Source organism: Oryzias melastigma, linkage group LG5, assembly GCF_002922805.2.
Source record: "Oryzias melastigma strain HK-1 linkage group LG5, ASM292280v2, whole genome shotgun sequence".
NCBI classification, from domain to species: domain Eukaryota; kingdom Metazoa; phylum Chordata; class Actinopteri; order Beloniformes; family Adrianichthyidae; genus Oryzias; species Oryzias melastigma.
In genome coordinates, this window is record NC_050516.1 from 10,842,087 (window position 1) to 10,865,027 (window position 22,941).

Here is a 22,941-nt window from a genome sequence, read left to right on the forward strand (position 1 = left end):
AAAACTTGATTTGCCCCTGAGAGGGTTAAATACGTAACTATTGTGTAAAAAGAAAAAAAATATATATAAAACTATGTAACTTTAGAATCAAAAATTAAATGTAATGTATGAAATGTAATAATCAAATCAATTGTGGTGTTTAACACTTCAAAATCAGCCCCCCTAAGAAATAATTTACAAATTTTTACTTGATTGGTAGATTTTCTTTAAATTAGCAAAAAAGAAAAATATGCAAGAAACATTTTCTTACCAAAAATTCTTATTATAAATAAAAAAATCTAGTCACGTTTTCTCAAACAAAGATTATTTTGCTATATTAAAACGATTCAATTTTTGCGGAGTGGAACATTTGTTTGTCATGTTGTATCTTCTGCTGCTGCATTTCTATGTAACCTATTTTCTGGTCATCATTTTTGTCTTTGATTTCAAATGTTTTTTATTCTATTAAGTTGCAATGATATCAGCCTTTTATTTCCTTTTAGACTGGATACAGATCTTGTAGATGTAGCCTTGTCCTATCTGGTTCTCCAGTATTTGTCCTGCTCCATAATCTTTGCTCCTGTTTGTGTGTGGATGTGCTCACCCTCGTCCATCCTCCAGACTGCCTGTAAACTGAGCAAAATTGGTTTCCAGCCTGAGACTGCGTGGGGAGGATGGAGGTGATGTCTCACACTTGATGGTAGCTTTGTCCACCTCCACCGGAGACTGAAAAGCAACAGAAACGCCTCGCTTATGAGAAACTCACACAAACAAACAAAAAAAAAAGAGGAGTTTGATGTTTTGGCAGCCTTACCGCTACTTTCCTTCTGTGTTTCCTCAAGTCGCTTGGCTGTTGGAAACAAAACAGAGTTCAGCATACTGCTGCGTGCGCGTGGCAGCGTGAGTGTGGGCGCTCTCTGACCAGTGTCATGATGCCCAGATGGTGGCTGGCGTTGCGTCCGTGATGTTTGGGGGTGGAGTGTCCACTGTTAGGCGGGGAGGAGGAAGATGCCAGGGACTGGGCGGTGGCGGAAGTGGGCAAGGCCCGAGGTCGCAGCGTCACGTTGAGACCATCCATGCTGCCGCTGTTCACGCGAGACTCGATGTCGCCAGATCGCAAGTCTGCCGATTCTCTCTCCACCTGAATCATCCTGAGCAGTAACGACAAACTCAGTCAGAGCACAACTTTAATCTGTGGGTCAGACAAAGCTCTAGGATGCAAAGTTGTCTAGAAACCTTTTTCTAATATTAAATTAAAGCCAACAACTTTTAAAATTGTTGTTTTAAGACTTTTAAGATATTTTACCAGGTTTTGACTTATCTTTGCTCCACCCTTTTTCTTTGTATCACTCTATAGATACTCGTACTGGTACAGCCGGAAGTCCCTCCCCCTGCTGAAGTCGGCTAAAAAAAATACATAATTTGCGCCCAAATTTATTCCCTTTAACATACGGTTACTGCTTACCTGATCAGCTGATTCAAAGAGAAAAGAATTGTATTTCGTCGGCTTTTTCTCTGGAGGTAAACAGGTTTAAATCTAAAAATTTGAACACGTTAATATTGACTTGAAAGAAATAAAAAAATTACCAGCTAAAATTGAGAAACTTCCGCCTCCGGCTAGTGATTTTTTCTGGCGCCATCTTGCATGTGACCAGAGGCCCCTCAAGTTTATAACTTTTAATCTTGAGTCACATAGGGAGTAAATAAGCAGTGTGATGTCATTAGTGAATTAAAGAAAAAAGTACATTTTATTTTACCTTCTGTGTTGGATTACAGGCAGAAATTGGTAAACCTAACTAACAAAATTAAATCAGAGCTAATTAAGTCATATTTTTTGCACTTCAAATAGTCTGCTTTAAAAAACAACAAAAATGTACAAAAATAAGGTAAATATTGCTTAAAATAAGAACAATTATAAATAATATTTAGGCTTGTCAAAACATTTCAAAACAAGAAAAAATATCAATCCTCATAGAAAGCACAAATATCTTGAAATTAGTATATTTTTGCTAATATCTAGCTCATTTTAACGAATATAAATATAATTTCTAAGATTAATTTTGTCAAAATGTTCAAAATTATTCTTTAATTAATATCTTGACAATATGTTAACCACCAGGATCTGTTTCTTGATATAATAGTAAACTGTTGTTAGAACTATTCTTTTCTCACTATGCATGATCATTTACTTGAATTTATTGAAATAAGGCAAAAGTCCTGCATTGATTTTGGAAATGTCTGAGGCTTGAATGAAGATAATGTAACTGTTGTAACTATTGAGATTCTAGTTTCAAGTTTGTTTTTACTCATAATAGGTAATAAAATCTTAGTAACTAGCCTTAATATCTTATTGAAATAATTAAGGACCAAAACTCTTAAAATCTGGCATAAAATCTACTAAGTGAGAAGAATTATCTTACCGGTAAAAAAAATAAGCATGTATATTCTTGTTTTAAGATAGTTCATCAGTGTGAACCATAAGAGGCACTTAAAATATAGAAAATACTCCCAATAATCCAGTGTATTCTGTTTGTACTTACTGACTTCAAGTTGATTTTTTTGTGGAATAATTTGCACAAAATTTGTAAAAATGATTTAGGTTGACTTTTGGATACATATTGTCCCTCAACCATTTGTGGATGACCAGACGACCAGAGGGCACTATGGAGGGGTAAAAGAGCCACATGTGGCTCCAGAGCTGCAGGTTGCAGACTTCTGGCAGAGATAGATAATTCTACTACTTTCAAGTGATTTTCTTCTATTTTTAGGTAACCTCTTTTACAAGTCCTTGTGTTTGAAAATAACATTAACAGACTAAAAGGTTTACTGTTGGTGCCCCTCTAGCATGGTCAGCTCTTTTTGCTGAGCTAATGTCATCTCTGAGGTGTAATCTATCACATTTGGGACGTCCAGTTTGGCTACAAGCTCTCATAGGTGAATAGCTTCAACGATAACCCCTTAATGCCTGCTGTCTCAAATAAGCGACAAACCAAATTAGCTATAAAATTACCTAAATGTAGCATTTACTTAATAGCAAAAACACAAGTGAGTATCTTTTTTCCTAACTGGGAATAAATTCAGGCGTTAAGGGGATAAACAGTAGCATCTCTACTTGCTGCATTATCAGCCTCATCCTTATCCTTGTCCTATTGCCCTCCTTCTATCTGCATCCCAGTCCGTGTTGACCTAATTCCCCCATGGGAAGCTCGTAACGTTTAGTGCCACCTTATCTCCTCATTGATAGCATCCAGCTGCTCCTGCAGCATGAGGGCCAGCGTCTGAGCATCCGATTGACCGCTGGGGGAGAGCAGGGCGGAGCTGACGTCGTCGTCCATGTCGGACTCCGCCTCCATGTCGCTGCCCAGCAGGTGGCTGACGCTCCCGCGCAGAGACGGGTAGTCCTGCTCAAACATCGCGCACACCTGCACGTGCACACACAAACGCACCCTTTTCACCCTCTAACGGGACATTTTTAAATCCATGCTGACATGTAAAAAATGACACTTGTGGAAGTGTTTGGGCAGTTAGAAGAAGAAATGGATGAACAGGGAACTTACATCACACATCATGTCCAGCAGCAGGTGAGAGAGACAGGAAGACAGAGTGGTTAGTAGAGAATGGAAGTTAGAATGAAGAGCACACAGCCAAGCACTGACACTTACTGGCCAAGCAGACATGGACCTGGTTTGGCACCGATAAGGAAAGAACTGGACGTGATTACACAAGATCAAATGCGGTCGTTCTTGCTGTTGTGGAAATGCTATTAAAAATAACTAGATTTTTAAAAGGCATCAAGAAAATCTTTTTTGTCATAAAGTAAAAGTTTTATAAAACTTTATAATCATTTTTCCTTTATCAACATTAGTTAATGCATAATTAGGCATAATTTACTATTAAATAACATGTTAACATACATTTTTATTCATTTATTTGCATTGCTAAGTGTATTATTTAATGCATGAAAACTAATCATATAAAAGTAACAAATTACAGAACTTTTGTTAATTAATTCAATGTTTGACTTTTTACAGTGTAATTAACAGTTAATTAATTATTACTATTCAATCTTACTTAATGCATAACAAAGCAATAACAAAGGTGTTGAGTATCCATTAACAACATGTTCGTCAGTATATCAAATCATTACACAAAGATTTTAATATTTCAAGCCTTTTTCATGTAATGCTGACGATTATGGCCAATAGATAAGGAAAACCACCAAAATGTGTCTCAGAAAATTAGAATATTACGTCAGTGACATTTTTTTGTTTTTCTTTTGAAAACTGTTCATCTCCATGCGTTCAGTATTGTTTGTGCCATGAAGTGGGACATAAAATCTGCATTAACTATAGACTTTAGAAAACAGAGTGGATTAACACTAGCAAATGTCACCGCTTGTCACATGTTAAAAAATAAAATAAAATAAATAGTAATAAAATCATGCAAAAACAGAAAATTCTATCTGGAAAAATGGGATTCATTTTGCTGTGGAAACCCCAAAAATGTTTAACAAACTCTTTTTACAACATAGAATGAAAGTTTGAGGTGTAAGTTTATAAAAACAAGAATAAAATTAGTCAACAAACTAATCAAAATGTTTTTGCTAAAGTCACACCAGACAGCTAAAAAAATCAGAATGTCTCACCGTTTTCTATTTTACCGTTTTCTTTACTGTGTTTGTGAAAAATAAATAAATTGGGGAGAATTTGGATCCAGCTGGATTTCAGGTCGGCTCGGCTGGAGTCTGCTCTCAGGTGGGGGCGTGTCTGTCCGCTCTGAACTGCTCGCCTCCCGTGATGTTAGACAACGCCGGTGCTTGTCATTGTGGAAAATTAATGTCGGTCCCCATCCCAAAATAAAATAATGACCGGTTTCCTCTTTGTTGGATTTCTAATAGCAGACAGCTCCTTTTGGCTCCGCCCTCCATAGCAGGTGCACTGCTGCTGCGTTACAGCTGTCAGATTGACGTCAATTCTCCGCCTTATTTAGTAAAATAAAAGATCGCTTTTGATCAAAAACTATAAATAAATGCCATAACATCTCTTTAATTTGATAAAATCGGAATCACAGCTTTAAAAAAATGTTTAAGTCTATTTTAGATAGTTTTATTACGCTGATCTAACAGCTGCACGGCAGGACGCCTGAGGTTGTTAATAGAAATAGTTAAGTTAAGTCCTCTATGAGTAAAGATTGATTTGATTTCTCTGTGTGGCTCCAGACGCACTGATTCCAGCATCAGTTCACTTGTAGTCATTCTTTTCCCATTCCTGAATACCTTTGGCCTGACAGCCTTATCAAAGCTGTGGTCATCCCTGTTGCAATTTTTACTCCCAGACATTCCCTTCCACTCCTTTTTTTGTTAACATGCTTGGATACAGCACTCTGTAAACAACAGCTTCTTCTTTTGAGGTTTGTCCTCTGTGTGAATGGAGTTGATGACTGTCTTTTAGACATTTATCAAACGTCATTATGACTGTCCCCTTCTAACGACTTAAACTAGGAGACAATTTAAAGGCTCAGGAAACCTTTGCAGATGTTTTACTGAAATACCTCATTAGGATGTGAAACCAACTTTGCAAATCAACTTCTTTTCAAGTTTTCAAAACTTTAACCATAATCTTTAGGATTACAAGAAGTAAAAGCTTACTTTTTAAATTAATTAAACAAAAGTATTGAACTTTTAAGCGATTTTCTAACTTTTTAATCTACCTGTATATGGTAGTCATAGCAGTATTTCTGGGTCTTTGCTAAAATCAAATCCTTACCTTGTTTGGGTCATCTCTCAGAGCAGAAAGTCGGCCTTTCTGAGCTCGCCTGATCACAGTTGTGCTGTAGTGGCCGTCCTGACCCTCCACCACAGAGAAGCGGAGGTCGCTGGCGCTCCCCAGATGAGACCTGACATTAGGGTGCATGAAGCGTTTTCGCATCAACACAGTGTGAATTCTGCACAGTAGTGTAAATGAGCTTGTGCGTACCGAGGATGAGTTCCATCTCCAAATGCTCCACTGCGGCGCTTCAGATGATCAATCTCGTTTCTCAGTTTGTCAATCTCTCCAATCAGCCGTTCCTGACGAGGAAGAAGAGGTTAATTATTATTGAGACAAAAACAACGTTTTACTTTTAATAAAGTCATAAACTCTAATTTCAAAACATATAACCTTAAATTTTGTACACCATCTCCATAGCAGAATGGGAAATTGCTTTTGTATGTAATGATGGAGTCACATGTACAACTGCCACGGCGTGATGGGAAGGCATCAGCAGAATCGTCAAGATTAGCTACCAGATTTTTGGGAAAATCCTCGCATCAATGCAGATGGTGGCAGGCCTGGGCCAGTCAGTCAGGCAGGGATGATTTAAGAAATCGGGCGACAGCTAGTGGATCACCGTCCGGCAGCAGCTCTGACTGGATTATGTGTAAATGTCTACGGGTGGCGGCCAGCCATACCAAGTGGCCAAGATCGCCAGCTTGATGTCTGTTCATTGCCGGGGTCATGTCAACAACCTTCGTCAAGGCTACCATCAACTTTCTAACAATAAGATGGTGGCAGTAGGATGGCAGGGAGGTGGCTGGAGGGTGGCAGTCTGAAATCGGCCCATCAACAGACAATATTAGGGACCTTGAAGACCCTCCTGTCAGTCAGCTATCATGCTACTACCTTCCTGCCTGTTACTGTATAACCCCAAAATGTCACTGATGGTCACTGCCAAATGTAAAAAAGAAAATTGTCTTCTGAAAACACATTCTCACTCCCAAGTCGTCACTTTTTGATGTTTAGTGTTCCTCATCTTGTCGTTTTTTGACCTGCTGGCTGTTTCCGTTAAATCATGGATCCCCAACCTCAGGGTCGCGAACCGGAACCAGTCAAGTACCGAGATGCAGAGTGCGTTGGTACCCAAACCACTGGACGCCATACAAGATCCAAAATGAAACCAGATGTGGTACTGTGAGTGAACCGGATGGGGTATGAGACCCTAACCGGTCCCAGCTGCAGTACTGTGCACGAACTGGACATGCTACTGGATCCAAACCGGTACCAGATGCTGTACCATGCTCGAACTGGTTCTGGTACTGGATCCAAACCGGTACCAGGTGTTGTAACGTCCACGAACAAGATCCAGTACTGGACCCGAATCTGTACCAGATGCAGTACCGTGCATGAACCGGATGCGAGACCCGAACTAGTGCCAGATGCAGTACCGTGCGCAAACTGGACGCAGTACTGGACCCAAACTGATACCAGATGTGGTACCATGCGCAAACCGGATCCAGTACCGAAACTGGACCTGTACCAGATGCTGTACCAGATGCTGTACCGTGCGTGAACTGGACGTGAACCAGTACCGGTTTAGGGTACCAGTACTGGATCTAAATCTAAAAAATCTCCAACAGTTTTAATTTTTATTTAACTTCACCAGGTGATCTATTAAGAACATGTTTTTATTTACATTAACAACCTGGTATCAGTTTAATTATCAAATCAAAAAGCTAAAAGGTAGAAAAACTATTGATTAATTTATTTAAACTTTGTTATCATTAAAAAAAAAACAGCAGCTGCTTGGCTGAAATAAATATGACTATTGTCACCAAAAGACTGCAAAGAAGTAAAAATATCTCTCAGATCCAGTTTCCTTGGTTTCCAAATGAATTAGTGGAGATGCAGTTGAATTGACTGAATTTATGACTTTTTCTGGTCACTTAAAGTGAGTGTTTTACACTCCAAAACTCATTCCAGCAAATTAATTATTTTATATATATTAGTAAAAGTATTTATCTTTTTTGGCTTTTTGACAGGGATTTTTACCAGTTTAAGTTCCCCACTAATTAGCAGATTTTGGAATCATTTCTTTTCAGCGTTTGGATCAAGAACAATTCTGCTCCAGCGATGAGTCCACCCACTGACATGCGTAACAGAAAATTCTGATCTCAGGCTCAGTGGAGTTCTGCAAGACTTTTTAAATTCAAATGACTCACAGAAGAGAAAAGTAAAGATTTAAAAGGTTCTGCAGACTCCCACTTAAAGTAATTTTACGACATGAGAAGTGAAATCAGAGGGGGATTATGGGTAATTCAATAAAGCTTCACCAACCCTGGTGTGATGGAATTCTTCAAGCTGTTTTTGGCAGTTTTCGAGATCCTGAATGAGGGCGTTCTAGACAGAAAAGACGAAAGACATTTTTTTTTTTACTCATAAGCCAAGAACCAAAGCAAGAACAGTTCGCATGAATCTGATGGGAGGCCTTGCCTTGTCCTCCAGGGCGGCCATGCGCTCCTTCAGATGAAGCTGCAGGCGTTCGTTGGACTCGGTTAGCAGCCGATCGACGGTGTCAGACAAACGCTTGTTGTGCTCTTCGTTCATTTTCTCTCTCTGGCGAGCCTGGTGCGCATAAAGAAATAACACAAATCAGGAAAATGTCATCATCACATTTTCTACTTGTAACTAACTCCATGTGGGCGTATTCATGCTACTAATCAAGCATCTCAATGTGGATTAAAGGATAAACCCCCCATTTGGCTGTGGATCACCAGCTGCCATACGAAGGTCTTTTTTGGCCAACAACTAGAATGCACGTAATTACAATCATTTATGTCATTAAGAAAAAGGGGTTACACGCCCCGCCGTAGATGTTAGTATTTATTCATTATAACAGATGACACACAAACACGTGTGCATCCTCCAAAAGCTCTTCCATGACTAAATATAGTCATAAGATCTCAGAGAGAGAAACAGAGAAAGAAATTAGCCATGCGTGAATTATTCAGAGTCTAAAGATAGCAGCCAATACAGAGGGAGGTGGGGGGGTGACCCTGCACGATCTGTGGATTTGGTTCAAATTCATGCAACAATGCACTGGGAAAATACAAACTCCTCCTGAAAGTGTGTGTTTTTGCTGTGTGTGTACATGTGTATGCATGAAGAGGCAAGAGTTAAGACGTCCAGCTAATGTGGAGCATCAGCCGCGCACAGACACATCACTGTGAGAGGTCAGAGTTATCCTGCAGGGCTGGTGCACACACACGCACACAAACACACACACACCCTTCCCAGCTCTTGGTTCTTCTCCTCCAGTTGTGACTCCAGCTGTCTAAGCCTCTCCTCAACGTTGCCATGCCGCTCCTCAGCCTGCAGGGGGAGACACATGCACATCCTTCAACTTCAATCATCAAAATTAGGGCATATTCTGATTATTGCTTATCAAAAAAAGAAAAAAGTCAACTGCTACACGTGTGTGTTACCTTGGAGAGGGCTGCGACTCTCTGTGCCAGTTCAGCTTCCACCTCTGGCAGCGTTTCAGCCTTCCTCATGGTCTGAGCCAACCTCTGCTCTGCCAATTCCAGCATTTCCTGCAGCTGGCGCACCTTTTCCTCGCTCTGACACATGCGAAACGGTCGCGGCAAAAAAGGAGAGACACCGTTTCTTTCACAACAGAGGTGTTCTTACTGCAGTCTGTGAGTTGCAGGATGTCAAGTAAAAACTGGAATAAAGGGTGGATGGTGTGGGAATTTTTCTAGCAGAGATAAGCCGGAGATCTTTACTTCACACAATTATCACTTTGTCTGCTCCTTAGTGTATTGTTGCAAACTGTCAAAGGGATTATAACATTTATCACCTTAAAGTCACACAATTAAATGATTAAAAAACAGCATTTCAGAAAAATTCTTCTTTAAGTGACTTTTGATGATTTTTTTTGAAGAAAATGTACAAATAACTGCTCTAAATCATATGTGTTAAAGTCAAGACCTGGGGGCCGGATCAGGCCCTCCGGGTACTTCTATCCGGCCCTCCACATCATTTTATTCTCTAACTTGTATAATTTTGACAAAATATAATTTTATGGGAAATAAAATATTGAATGTATTTAAGTTTTAAGTTAATTTATTCTGGAATAATATTATTGCATTTTTATTATTCATAATTATGTCAAAAAGTTACTGTTTTAAAGTTTTAAAAATGGGTATTCTCCCAACTATTTGGACTTTTTTTGGGCTATTTTGGAGTTAGGCTAATATTTCAGCTACATGGTTGTTTTGGCTAATTTAGGCTTTTAAAAAAATGTAGACTGTTTTGGAGCTAAGCTAGCTGTTTTAGCTAATATAGCCTTTTTTCAGTTTTTTAAGATATTTTGAAATTTACCAATTTTTTCAGCTACATGCTAGCTGTTTGGCTAACCTATGTTTTCTTTTTTTTTAAGGCTAATTTAGCATTTGGCTAATATGTTAGTTGGCTATCAGCTTCAGCATTTCTAGCTATCACCTTCAGCGTTTTTAGCTATCAATTTCAGCATTTTTAGCTATTAGCACAAGCATCTTTAGCTGCCAAATTAAGCTTACAACATTCACACTAGCATCATTGGAGGTAATGCTATTTATCTAGTTAATAATTATGTTAAAAAGTTGTGATTTTACAGTTTTAAAAATGTAGTTTTAGAGTGTTCAATAAATTGTACTGTGTGGCACTATGAAAGCTTTGAGAGTGCAGATGTAGGTTACCTGTCTGTGGAGGGAGTCCTTGGTGGCCAGCTCGTTCTCCAGTTTGTCGTTGAGGTCGTGGATGTGTGTGGTTTCCCGCTGAGCAGCCAGGTAGCGCTTCTCTAGCGTTGTTATCCTCTCTTCCATGTCTTCTCTCTACAGATGTGGAAACACAATAAAGAAAAGCCACAACACATCTGTAATTAACCCTTTAACTCTGGAGTTTGAGTATTTATGTTCTTTGATTTACTATAATTTTTTAATTGTTAACACGATCAATGTAATTCCAGTAGATTTTGAAGGAAAATCTCCTTCAGAATCTACTGGAATTACGTTGACAGTGTTAGCCCTTGAAAAGTTACAATATGTTAATGATTTTGTGTTTAAAGGGTAGCCAAAAACTAAATCAACTTTTTTTTGTCTCTTGACTTCTATAAATGAGGCTTTAACACTTGCCAACATTTTGACAAATTAAAATAAACTTGTTTAATTCTCAACTACAGGTTGAATTGAGGTATTACAGTTGAATCTCGTGATTGGTCATACCATCTGATGCTAGGTTCACACTAGAAGTGGAAGTGAGGAGCGGAGTGCGATTCACACGAGACGCGCATTTTTCCGTGACGGTCGACAGGCACTTCTGCTAGAGCTTTTTTTTTTTGTTTTTGCCATCATAGGTAAGATAGCATTTGTCAATTGGGGTGTTTTCTTGTAAAAAAATGGGATATATTTTAAAAACAAACTGGATTTTCTCATGTATCGCGATGTAACCTCCTGCCACAATTGACGTGGATTGCTCATGGCTCGCACACAAAATACATTAGACGCCGAAACGATCCGCTGCACGGCACAAGCCTTCTCAGCACCTGGTTTGAACCACATCATAGGTTAACAAGGGTGCCGAATGGAAGCAGCCTCTGGTCCAAGCCCAATCCAGTGTGAACCAGGAGAAACTTTCCTGCTACGAGAAAGAGCATCGTACAGTTTGGAACTATATATTCAGAGTGTAGTAAAGTTGAATACAGTCTTTATTTTTAGTAAGCATATAGCTTAAACACTTCAAGTTTAAAGTGAATAATGGTTAAGATGTGTGTTTTACATCCAACTTACGCATGGCCTGATTAGTTGACTAATTGAAAAAAATAATTGGTGATTAGTCGACAATGAAAATAATTGTTTGTGGCAGCCCTAATTGATGGACATAAAAGTTAGAGAACATCTTTGCACTCACCTCTCTTTGCTCCCTCTGCTGCTTGATCGACAGCTCCTCATTGCGACTCAGCTCTCGTCGGGCGTTGGCGAGCTCCACCTCAAGCTCGGCCATGCGGGCGTTGAGCGTGGCGGATTGCTTGCGGCTCTCCGCCAACTCCTTATTGGTCCGGTCCAGCAGTTCTTGAAGCTCAGACACTCGACTTCCATCATCGTGAGCATCTATTGAGCCATTGGGCAATCTCTGTGGACATCAGATGGTACAGGGATTTTATCCACAGACACATTTAAACTCTTCTTACACAAATGCATGCAGGTGCAGATTCATAAATGAATAAAGGGACACATTGGGGTTCATCGTCTTCCCCGTTGAAATTTCTTGAGCTACAGGAGAACAACTAAAACATCATAAAAACACAAATCACTTGCATGAGATGCCGACATCCTAAAACAGAGATGCAGAATCAGACTCTTGTCACAAGCTCAGCCTTCTCCTTCGAGTGTCTGTGTCACCTGAGCTCCTCTGGGCCAGTCTTCCAGAGTTCAGGATCTGAGCTGAGCCAAACATTTGTTGTCTTGCTTCATGTCAGTTCCTGCAAATTCTACACTCAAAATTCCCATCACCATGCACATATGTACATATTGAGCTTGAATTCTGAGTTTAATACCTAAAATAAGTGTTGGGAACTTAACCCTGGTCTCTTTAGTAAAGAGGCAATCAGAGGTTGCTTTGAGCAAACGGTATCAGCTAATTTAGGCTTGTTTAGTGACCTAGATTAAAGAATAGAGGTAAGATTCATGCACACACGTGTCTGTGTGTGTGTGTGTGTGTTATTAGGCTTGTTGTTGTTTTGATGTTTCTCTGCTCCTTGCAGTTCAAAGTACACTCATTCCAAGGGCCTTAATTAAACAAACCGCCTGGGACGGAGTGGGCAGTAAAAGTTAGCAGCACCTCGTCTGAACCCTCAAGTTCTGCTTTTGTGTGCGCATAGAAACACATGAAACGGCAAATTATATTTATATCGATTTTAGTTCAGGACAAAGTGATAGCCACTTTTACTTAGCTAAACTTACAGTTCCATTGTTCTTTTCATGCATAACTCTACTTTGCTATATGATTAAAAATACAATGCAAGTGAAAATAGAAGAAAATATTTAGAGAGATAAATAAAATAATCCTGGAAAGACCTTCCATGTAGGTTTGCATCCATCCGCCCGATCCCCTGAGTCACCATCCTTTCTTTGCCTCGCCATACTCAACTGCAAAACATACATGAAAAACAACAAATGTATTAGACACCAAAAACACTCATTTTACTTTAATTTGGCTTGACAAAAACCCTTTTACAACCATTTACTTTTAGCAAACGTACAACCAAAAACCACACTTTAAATAGTAAAAAAAACCCTCAATTTTTCTTCCAAAAACTATAATCATTTAAAGTTGTGTAACTTTAAGAACTCAAATGACTACAACTAGATTACAAAGGTGATAAAAATGATCGGGGAATTTTAAAATGAAGTATAATTATAAAATGTAGGGTAAGTAAGTTGATGTTTGTGAGGGAGACTTCAGGAAAAAAGGTGTGATATGATAAAAATAGGAGTAAAGATTTATCTAGCATGCATTCATCAATCATAGTTTCAGAGCAAAGTAGCCATTAATCATTTTAGAAAAGAGGTCAACAACTCTTTGAAGCCAGTAAGTTAAAGCTAAAGGTGAATAAAACACATTGAATGGAAGAGAATAAAAGCTTACAAATTGATATAAATGACTTTTATTTTTACTCAGATCTTTATTTATTTTTTAGCAAAATTATATAAAAAAAATCTGTATTTTGGATAGGGCTGTAAAATGATCACAAGTCATTAATTATAGACATTTTAGAGAGTTATTTTCTTAATCGAGTTAATCTCATTTTCGCAATGGTTATTTCCATATTCTGCACACCTGTAGGAGCATTTCATCCTGCTCAAACCATGATCATTCAAGAAAAATATAATATTATTACAACTTCAGTCCTGTTATATTTTTAAGTTTAAATTGTTTTTTCTTTTTAACAAAAGCGGACTGTTTTAATATGCGATGCGTTGCATCGTCATGGTAACAGGTTCAGTGCGATGTGCGCACAAACCACGCTCCATCTCGCTCCGTCTCGAGGAAGGTGATCGTCATGAGAAGTTAAAAAAGCATCATTTCAGAGGGAAAGTTTACCTCTTAGCCCTTGTTTTTGTCCAGATGATGAAGCAAAAGTTTTTTTATTTTTATTTATTAAAAACCCCAAAGTCTAAATAATTCAATTCCTCTGAGGTGTTTCATTTCTTCCTTCTTAACTTCTCATCTTTATTTCTTTTCTGCTTCATTTCAGTCTTTAAATGATCATTTCACTCAAATAGGTTAAAGAAGACTATAAAAAGACACTCATGTTTTTCTACTGTCTTGCTGTTGTGATAAACTGTGGAATTATGTATATCAACATTTGAAGTATTGAATTATGGTATTAATGAAAAGTTTGTGTTCAATATTTTTTGGATTGCTCAGAAAAGTGTTTCTACTGTTTTTTGATGAGTTAAATTAGAGCATTCTGGACCTGATTTATTATTATTATTTTTTTTTATTTTGTTATTTGTTCAAGATAAAAAAAATAAAATAGGTTGTTTAAAATAATAATAAAAAAAATGTTAGTTTAGTTTCATTTTGATCTTTTACTGCACCCCAATGTCACAGACTTAAATAAAAGACCCCAAAAGGGGACTTTTAAGAGCAATTATTAGGTTAAAACTCATTGTAATTAAAAATGAATAATTAAATTAAGTAATTAATTACAGTTCGCAATTAATTGCACAAAAAATTTCATTCCATGAAAGCCCTCATTTTGGACATCATTTAGGGAGGACAGATTCTTTCACATCTGCAGGTCTTAAAACCACAGCAGATGTTTCCGGGGAGTCGAGCAGAAGTGAAATGTTCCATATAGAGATACTTACATGCGCATAAACACCTCACCTCTTGTGTGGCAGCTGCTAACTGTCCCTCTAGGGTAGCCACCCTCTCCAGAGCAACCCGAAGTCTTTCCCGGACCTGGCAAACACAAGGAGGACGTTTGACAAGAACAGCAACTATTTATGTCTTCAGAAAAATAGGACTACTACACCCTTTGCTGGGCTTATACATAAATACAATAATGTCTTTGTGTAAACAGTCCTTTTGCTTTAGCTTTAAAAGTCTCTGGGTAGCTTTTACTCTGACACTAAGAGAATAATGAGCGTCATTAACAACCTATCAGCAGGAAAAACAAACAAGAAAATTGACTAGTTCCCAATTAAACAGTGAGGGAGGACAGCCGTTCCTCGCTGTTAGAGATCGCTGTACATGATGGAAACGTATTGAAACCCCCTAATGAGGCAGTTGTTTCCTCTTAATTTATTGAGTTGGAGCTAACCTTCTCATCCAGAGCCTTGTGGTGCTCAAACAGTGACTTCAGAGCTTTGAGGACCTCCACCTCGCTGGAGACTCCAGACGGTGGCGGTGCCTGTCGCTTCACCACCGTCATCCTCAAACTGCGCTCGTGACGCGACACCAGACACTCCAGGTGCTCCAGCAGCAGCTACGTGACATGCAACCACCAGAGCAGACATGCATTTTCATCAGCATTGCTGCACATTTGTATGTGCTCAGATGCATGCATGCACATACCCTGGTGTTGTTCCTCTCAGCCTTCAGCTCAGATATCTCCTCCTCTTTTTCCAGCAGCTGCTCCCGGCATATGTTTAGTTCCTTTGTGAGAGTAGCGAACTCCTGCACAGAGACAAAGACACCCACACACAGGTCAATAAGGTCAACACTTTGGCTAAACAGATGTGGTCAGTTTATTTTGTGATCTGTGACAAAGCAAACACTCCACGATGAGTGCCCGGACTGCAGCAGTTTGATTTTATCTACATTTGACATCAGGCCAGACTTATATAAATGGCAGTTTAGGCTAGTGGGACAAAGTCTGGAGAGTCTCTACCTGTGTGAGAGATAAAGTGTTTCCTGTGGACCTGCGATAAGACAATCTAAGAGGAAGCACATTCCACAGCCTAGTGGGGTCCAGAATTGCACTGCAGTGTTTGATCTGCATTTATATGTGCTACTCCGCTGGCCTCAGCAGTGGGTGTGGAGGCCCTGACGATGTCAACTTTTCCTCCTGGGTAGAAAGGGATTCTACTATAGCACAGCCACTGGATTCATTGATTTTACAAGTTACAATTCCAAACATATCTTGCTTTTTTTTTTTATTCTTATGAAAATCAGTGGTTTAGGGCATTACAACACTAAACCATCGTCACAAAAGGAGGAGAAAATGAGATGGACATTTCTGCTTCTGCAAAGATGCACACAATTTATGCAAAGGCAAGGCAAGTTCATTTTATGTACAGAGACAATTCAAAGTGCTTTATAAAAACATTAAAATAAACAATCAAAAGAAATAGTAAAAATGTGATGTGATGTTTAAATAGAATTAAAAGAAAGTAACAATAACGTAATTTAAAACAAGCATAAATAAACAGTGCCGATTTAAACTTATACATACTAGTCGAATGTAGCTGAGAGCAAGTGAGTCTTTAACCTGGATCTAAATACACTGAGTGTTTCAGATGATCTAAGGTTTTCTGAAAAGTCTGTTCTAGATCCGTGGAGCATAGAAGCTGAATGTTCCCAATGCATTCACAAAGAGCCTGTACAGGGCCTCGGTCTCCTGGTGTCAATGTAATATATATATAAATATATATATATATATATGTGGGGGTGTGTGTGTGTGTGTCATCTGCATAGCTATGGTAACTAATGCTGTTGTTCTTTATAATCTAGGACAGTGGGAGCATGTAAATGTTAAATAAAGTGGCCCCATGTTTGAGCCTTGGGGAACTCCACATGTAATTTCTGTTGGCTCAGATGTGAAGCAAAAGAAAAAGCAAATACTTCTGAACCTTTATTTGATATCTTTATTCCTTGGAAAAATGTTAAAAGAAATGACAGACCTCATGATTTTGAGTATTAGTTATTTAAGTCCTAACAGAAAATTGCAATAAATCATTTAAAATCATTCTGATTCTTAATGATAAAAAGTAACTGTAGAAACTCTAAAAGAGTTCATAAAAATCGTTTTCTCCCTGAACTGTGACATTTTACTACCAGTTACAAAAAAAAACTGGCATTGATTTTCAGCTAGAATAACAATGATCTGGTTTTGCATGAATACTGCATTAGCTCCTGGAGAATTTGATGCTTATAATGGCCTGGAATTCACCTGCAGGTAGCATGAGTTACACATCCAGAATGGTAAATTCTTGCTTTTGCTAAAGCTGTCCCTCATTTTCCACATTTTAACCATTTAACACAGAAGCTCCAGTGTTTATGTTCTGGGATTTTCTGTAATTTTTTAATTGTAAACACGATCAACGTAATTCCACCAGATTATCAAGGAGAAAAGCTTTTCTCAATTACGTTGATCATTTTCCAAAAGAGTGGCTTGGAGTGGATATGTAGTTCATCAGAAACCATTTTTGAACTTTAATTTTGTCATTCATTAGCTCCTTTCAGTTTATGATCCTTATTTTTATTTTATCAGTTCAAAAAAAATACTGTAGTACTACTACGGAGTGCATAAAGTCTCACCTACACTATTTCCTATAACTTAGAAGAGCAGCACCCTCTATATACCTCCACGAACCACATATTTTGACTTTGATGGACGTTTAATGCTCCGTGGGAATTGTTAATAGGTTGCTCCATTAACTTTAATAGGTTTGAAAGAATAGTGCAGTGGAAGCTTTTATCAGCTGTTTACTTGTTTCCTTACAGTTTATAAACCTGACAACTCCGCAGTAAACTAGTCAGTCAAAGCACAACGGCTAAATAACTTCATTGGAGAATTTATTTGTATGCAGGGAGGCTTATTGGACATTTAAAGACAAGATCTCCTCCTTAACAGAGGTTGAATGTTCACAAGGGGAGACACTGAGACTACTGCAGATTCAGATTAGTATTCAGAGGTTTTTCTTGCAGGAATCTTGTAAAAAAAATGGGGAAAAAAACAATTAAAAACCATATGCTTTCATACAAAAACCTATAAGAATTTACACATGTAATAAACCCAAGCAATACTTTAAAAATGTGGAGTACCCTTCTACTCCACCCCTTTCAACCAACTTAAAGATCAAAGTCAATTTTTCTAAACTAGATTAAATAAATGTATTTAATCCTATCCCTCCAGCTACTTTTCACATTAGTCCATAATATTCAATAAAACATGTTTTTCTTTTTCCACAATATACATTTCTCAATAAATAATTGGATATTTCGTAATTTTTGTTCATCCGTCTTGTATTTTAAGAGCTGTTTCTTAAGAAGTGTTTAACGTCCGGGCATTGTTTGTATTGATTCTCAAGGCTATTCCACAGTTTAATTCCACACACACTTTCCCTAATTGTTCTAACTGCTGGTTGTTTAAAAATACCATATCGCCTGAGAGAATAATCTCCATCCCTTTGTGTAAATAGCTTCTGAGTATTTTCAGGGAATGCCTTGTTACTGGTTTGGTAGAGGAATTTACTGTAAACAAATGAACTAAATCAAAACAGTTGAATAATTTGGAGTTAAGAAATAATATATTAGTATGGTCGCAATATGAGTGTTCGCAGAGCATCAGTAGGTCCCTGCCTCTGTGGGACCTATCTCCCTGCTGGCAGCAGTAAAAGAGGTGGTCAGGGTAAGAGCAGTCTTTTAGTATTTTGTTAGCTCTAGCAATGTTATTCAGGGGGGTTTAGAGGCCAACCGATGACTTTTTCGGCAGACCTGGACACCATCTGCAGCCTGCTGTACATCAGCACTGGTTCTACGATGGCTCAGTAGAAGATAATAATCAGACTGAGACAAGCATATTTGAGTCTTTGGGGAGACATTCTCCTTTTTTTGAAAGTCTTGCCATGCCAGATGTGGTGGCCCTTCCCGACATGTTCTAAATATTTAACAACCTCGAGACAGAGGGCCATCAAGAAAATATGAGATGGAAAAATATACATTGCCTCATAAATATTCCAAAATGATATCTCAACACATGAAAATGTAAGGAAGAAATGTTAAATGCTAGAACTAAGGACCGAGAGAATACTACCTCCAACCTTCCTCACCAACAGTTAAGCAATAATATGATCCCTATTCTTCAGTAGAAGAAAAACACATTTTGATTCTTTAACAAGTAAATTTGTGATTTTGCTACCAGAAAGGAGTTTGAGGCTTTTATTTTGAAAAGCTATTAAAAGATACTTTGAAAGTTTCAGCATTTATTTATTAATTTTAGCCATCTATTAATCATAAGCTCATATAAGTATTGAATAATTTATGCTAAATGTAATTATCCTAACAACACGCCCACACAACCACACAAAGACAACAGCAACACATCAATAGTTGAGACTCTGCTTTTCTTTTTTCAAATATGTGTTAAAAAGTTTACACCTACAAACACTTAGGCCCAACCTGAATTTGAATCTGAAGTTTACATTTAAATGCAAGTAATGACTTTTTGTTTTAGTATGACTTTTTTAAAGTCATAAAACTGCTGTTGTTATGTATATTTGAGCGCTGCAGCTAACGCTAGCTGACTAGCAGCAACTATTGATGACATCATTGGGCGAAAGTGACAATATTACACTGTCACCATGGGTTTTATGAGTTAAAAAGGATTTTTTTTTAAAAATGAAATGATGATGAATTAGAATCAGACATTGGAAAAAAGCTTGTAGTATTAGTGTAGAAGCTACAATGGCAAGGTACAAGCTCCCTGCTGCACTCCATCTGATGCATCCACTTGTAGACGACTAAATTTTGTTTTCTTTGTCTGAGCTGGCTTTTGGCTCAAAACTGTACAGGTCCAATATTGCTCGCCATTTTTATTGCATTGATAATGCCATGTTGGGGGTGTGAGGAGTTTAAGCTACAGGAGAGTGTAAACATATGGATGATGGGAAGGGCAGGCAAAAAAATGATCAGAGTGGGACTTTAAAGTCGGAAATTACAACCAGGCCCGGCCCTGGGCTTCATGACGCCCTAGGCAAAAAAATAACTGAACCCCTCATAGAGATTGCCAGAGCTGAGGCTCAAATCAGGTAACTCTGTGTTTGGAGACGTGCACTAACTGCACGCACTATGGATCAGCCAAAATTTTAATGAAAAGTAGAGGGATTTAAGCTGTTAAAGGTTTGGGAATAAAAAAAAACTCTAGATTTCCAGTTAAAATCGTCTTTTCCGACCAAAATGCAGGGGGGAGTGAATTTCCAAGCAATTTTGGTTTTATTTACATTTTATTTTTTATTTTTTTTATTTATGGCCCTGATTACAACCACAATTAATCTTTTTTTTCCAGCTTTAAAGACGAAAAATTAGTTGGTTTAAAATAGAAACAGAAACTTGCTAAACACTTAAATCTGGATCAGAAAAACTAAACAAAATAAATCAAATTTATCTCACCAAAAGTAAAATAATGTCTAAAACGGAAGATAGAATAAAGCAGGGAAGTGAAGAAATTTGATAAAACAGCAGTTTTTTATTTTTTATTTTTACTCTTCTTTGCTTGACATTAGTCTAAATTCACCTGTATATGTTAGAGCTCACTGTTTTCGACATTTATGGCTAAAATGCACACATGCAACCTCCAGACAATTATCTAATTTTGTGATCTGCAACTAAGTTAAAGACAATTGTGAGACTTATGTAAAGAAAAAGAAAAATTGTAGTAGTAACAAAACCAAAAAAAGTAACTTTTTCAACAAAATGCATCAACATCTGGCCAACAACAGTATTAGATTGTATTTATTGTCTGATAGGGGACTGTCCAGGGCCTTCTCTTTGACAGCATTTGCTTTTTCCTCTCTTTTAACACGCTGAGCACCACGCAAAACCCCCACCCCCCCGCCGAAAATCCCAGGATGGCTTTTTGAAGAGTCAAACTCAGCGTGGCTCGTTGACAGAACCTTGACATCTGTCAGGGAGTAGAGCATACAGAGCACAGAGAAGGTTCTGGTGCATCTGCAGGAACGCCGCTGCCTCCAGAGCGAGATAGCGAGCAGCTACCAAACACTGCTGAGCCCCGACATTGTAAAGGGATTTTCTCTCCTTTCCTTCCTTAAGCAGTTTGGGATTAAAGGATGAAAAAAAGGAAAAACGCTGTGTGAGAATGAGTGCTCGTGTCTATGAGAGAGAGGAGAAAAGATTGGAATTCAGTCAGATATATACATATATATGAAGAAGAAATAAGAAATTCCTATTAAGTGCTTCTCTTTCACACAAACACAGTTGAAAAGAGGCTGGCTTGTTGTGAGCATGAATTTACTTTGACATTATGCAGAGAGGTTGTACCAGAAGTTTTTCACCATAGTTTCAAACATGGTAAGAATATAGATGGTCAGAAACAGTAAAGACCTCCATTCAATTCAAACAACTTTATTTATCCCAGAAGGGAAATTACATTTTTTAAGGTTCTTGAAAAATTTAAATCACATTGGCCCACAAAAATAAATGAATAAAAACTTTACAGTCCTATAATTCCTCGATATGAGGAAAGACCCAATATTAGACAATTAAGAAACAAATATGTAATGGGGAAAAAAACAAGATAACATAAAGTGACAAAGTGTTTTCTTGCTAATTTAGTGTAATTGCATTGATTAGGCTGGATTAGATTACGTTAAGCAGCTGGACTGCCTTGGGTACAAAGATTGTCTTCTTCCTCTGCGTTTTGCATCCAGATATTTATTTTTGGATATCTTGATCTAAGCCAGGAATCTCACACCTGAGGCGCCATTGTGGCTCTTTTTGGCTTTAAAAAAAATGCTAATAATTTGCAGGAAAAATTGAGTTTTTGTTTTCCTTCATTTGTTTTAGTTTCCTTATGTTTATATATTTAACACGTCAGATATCTGAGGAAAATCATGGTAAAACCTTTAGTTTACTGTTATCAGAATAAGCTTTAAGCAGATATTTTAGTTATCTTAAGCACAAGAGTCTGTAGTTGCATTAACATCATAATAATAATTAAAAAGGCCATGTTTGATTTTTTTTTTAATATATTACAGCAGGAGGATCTTATTTAACACGGTTTATTTTATTTTGAAAGAACATTGTATGCGCTGCCAAAGATGAATGTGTTAAATATAGAAAAATATAGTGTTGGTATAATTCACATATTGTTGATTTTTAGAAGCTAATTTTATAAATGAATGGTTTAATGACCACAGAAACAAATAAAGTTTATTTCTGAAACGATGAGGTGTGATTTTTGCATCTCTTGCAGGGTTTTGTAAAAAAAAAAAATTTTTTTGAAATTGTTTACTCATTTCACTTTATTTTCTTGTTTTAGATGAAAATAAAAAAGATCTCTGTTTGGGGTTTTTATCTATGTTGAGATGCAAGAAAACAGAGGGTCTTTGAAAGCATCAAAGCTATTTTAAAAAAAATCAAATTCCATTTATTTATAGAAAACTTTTCCTGCTACAGAAAACCTCAAAGTGCAAACATAAAATAAATAAATAAAAAATGAAGCAACGGAAATTATAGTAAAAATTGCATTCTGCCCCCAACACATCCTACAGAGAAAAACGGTATATAAAATATATATATATATATATATATATATATGTATATATAAACATAATGAAATTTCAAAATGACTTTAAAGCTTTGTGAAAAAGATGAGTTTTAAGTTTTTATCTTAAAATACCACAGTGGATAAAGTTTTTGTTCTGACCTTTGGGGAATAAAATGTGCTAAAAGCAGTTTAAAATGAAGGTCTAATTTCATTATGACATTTGTACACTAAAAGAATCTTAAGGTGTACTTAGACTGGAAAAGTCTATCGGTCTGCACCAAATCTGCATATTTTGCTCCAGATCAAATACCAAACTTCGCGTTTGGTCTGTAATCAAACTGCTCTCTACCAGACATTTCTGCTTTGAACCAAACCTTGTAAGCAAAACTTCACAACTAAAGATCTCTTCAGTCATTGGCCAGGAATTATAAGGGCGGGGCAAAGCAATGAGGGAAGGAATAATGGCAGTCCTAGGCCCAATTACAGTTCTTCCCTTCTCTGTTCTCCCTTCCACTCCATTTGAAGGGGCAGCTTAAGTGCAAGTTTTGTCCGAAAAAGTTACTTTTTCAATTTCACCCTCCAAACAGAGGAATACAAAATCCTCCGCCGGGAGGTTAAATCGCGTCACACTGAGAAGCAGAGGTGGGGACT

General features: G+C 37.6%; 1 protein-coding gene across 4 annotated transcripts in view; it reads right to left on the minus strand.

The window, feature by feature from the left end:
- The window catches only part of ppfia4 (PTPRF interacting protein alpha 4), an 85,031-nt gene that overhangs the window by 12,655 nt on the left and 49,435 nt on the right, over window positions 1-22,941 (minus strand). For 2 of the 4 annotated variants that reach the window (XM_036211846.1, XM_024270259.2), the window contains exons 3-18: window positions 15,357-15,458; window positions 15,103-15,267; window positions 14,667-14,741; window positions 12,848-12,919; window positions 11,682-11,903; window positions 10,472-10,606; window positions 9,218-9,352; window positions 9,021-9,104; window positions 8,226-8,357; window positions 8,070-8,132; window positions 5,955-6,046; window positions 5,745-5,874; window positions 3,205-3,401; window positions 902-1,130; window positions 794-829; window positions 584-705 (exon numbers count right to left, since the gene is read on the minus strand). In XM_036211846.1, coding sequence (XP_036067739.1) covers window positions 584-705; window positions 794-829; window positions 902-1,130; window positions 3,205-3,401; window positions 5,745-5,874; window positions 5,955-6,046; window positions 8,070-8,132; window positions 8,226-8,357; window positions 9,021-9,104; window positions 9,218-9,352; window positions 10,472-10,606; window positions 11,682-11,903; window positions 12,848-12,919; window positions 14,667-14,741; window positions 15,103-15,267; window positions 15,357-15,458 — 1,991 coding nt within the window. The remainder of the gene's footprint in view (window positions 1-583; window positions 706-793; window positions 830-901; window positions 1,131-3,204; window positions 3,402-5,744; window positions 5,875-5,954; window positions 6,047-8,069; window positions 8,133-8,225; window positions 8,358-9,020; window positions 9,105-9,217; window positions 9,353-10,471; window positions 10,607-11,681; window positions 11,904-12,847; window positions 12,920-14,666; window positions 14,742-15,102; window positions 15,268-15,356; window positions 15,459-22,941) is intronic. The other 2 variants (XM_036211847.1, XM_024270260.2) reach the window with 1 other exon arrangement.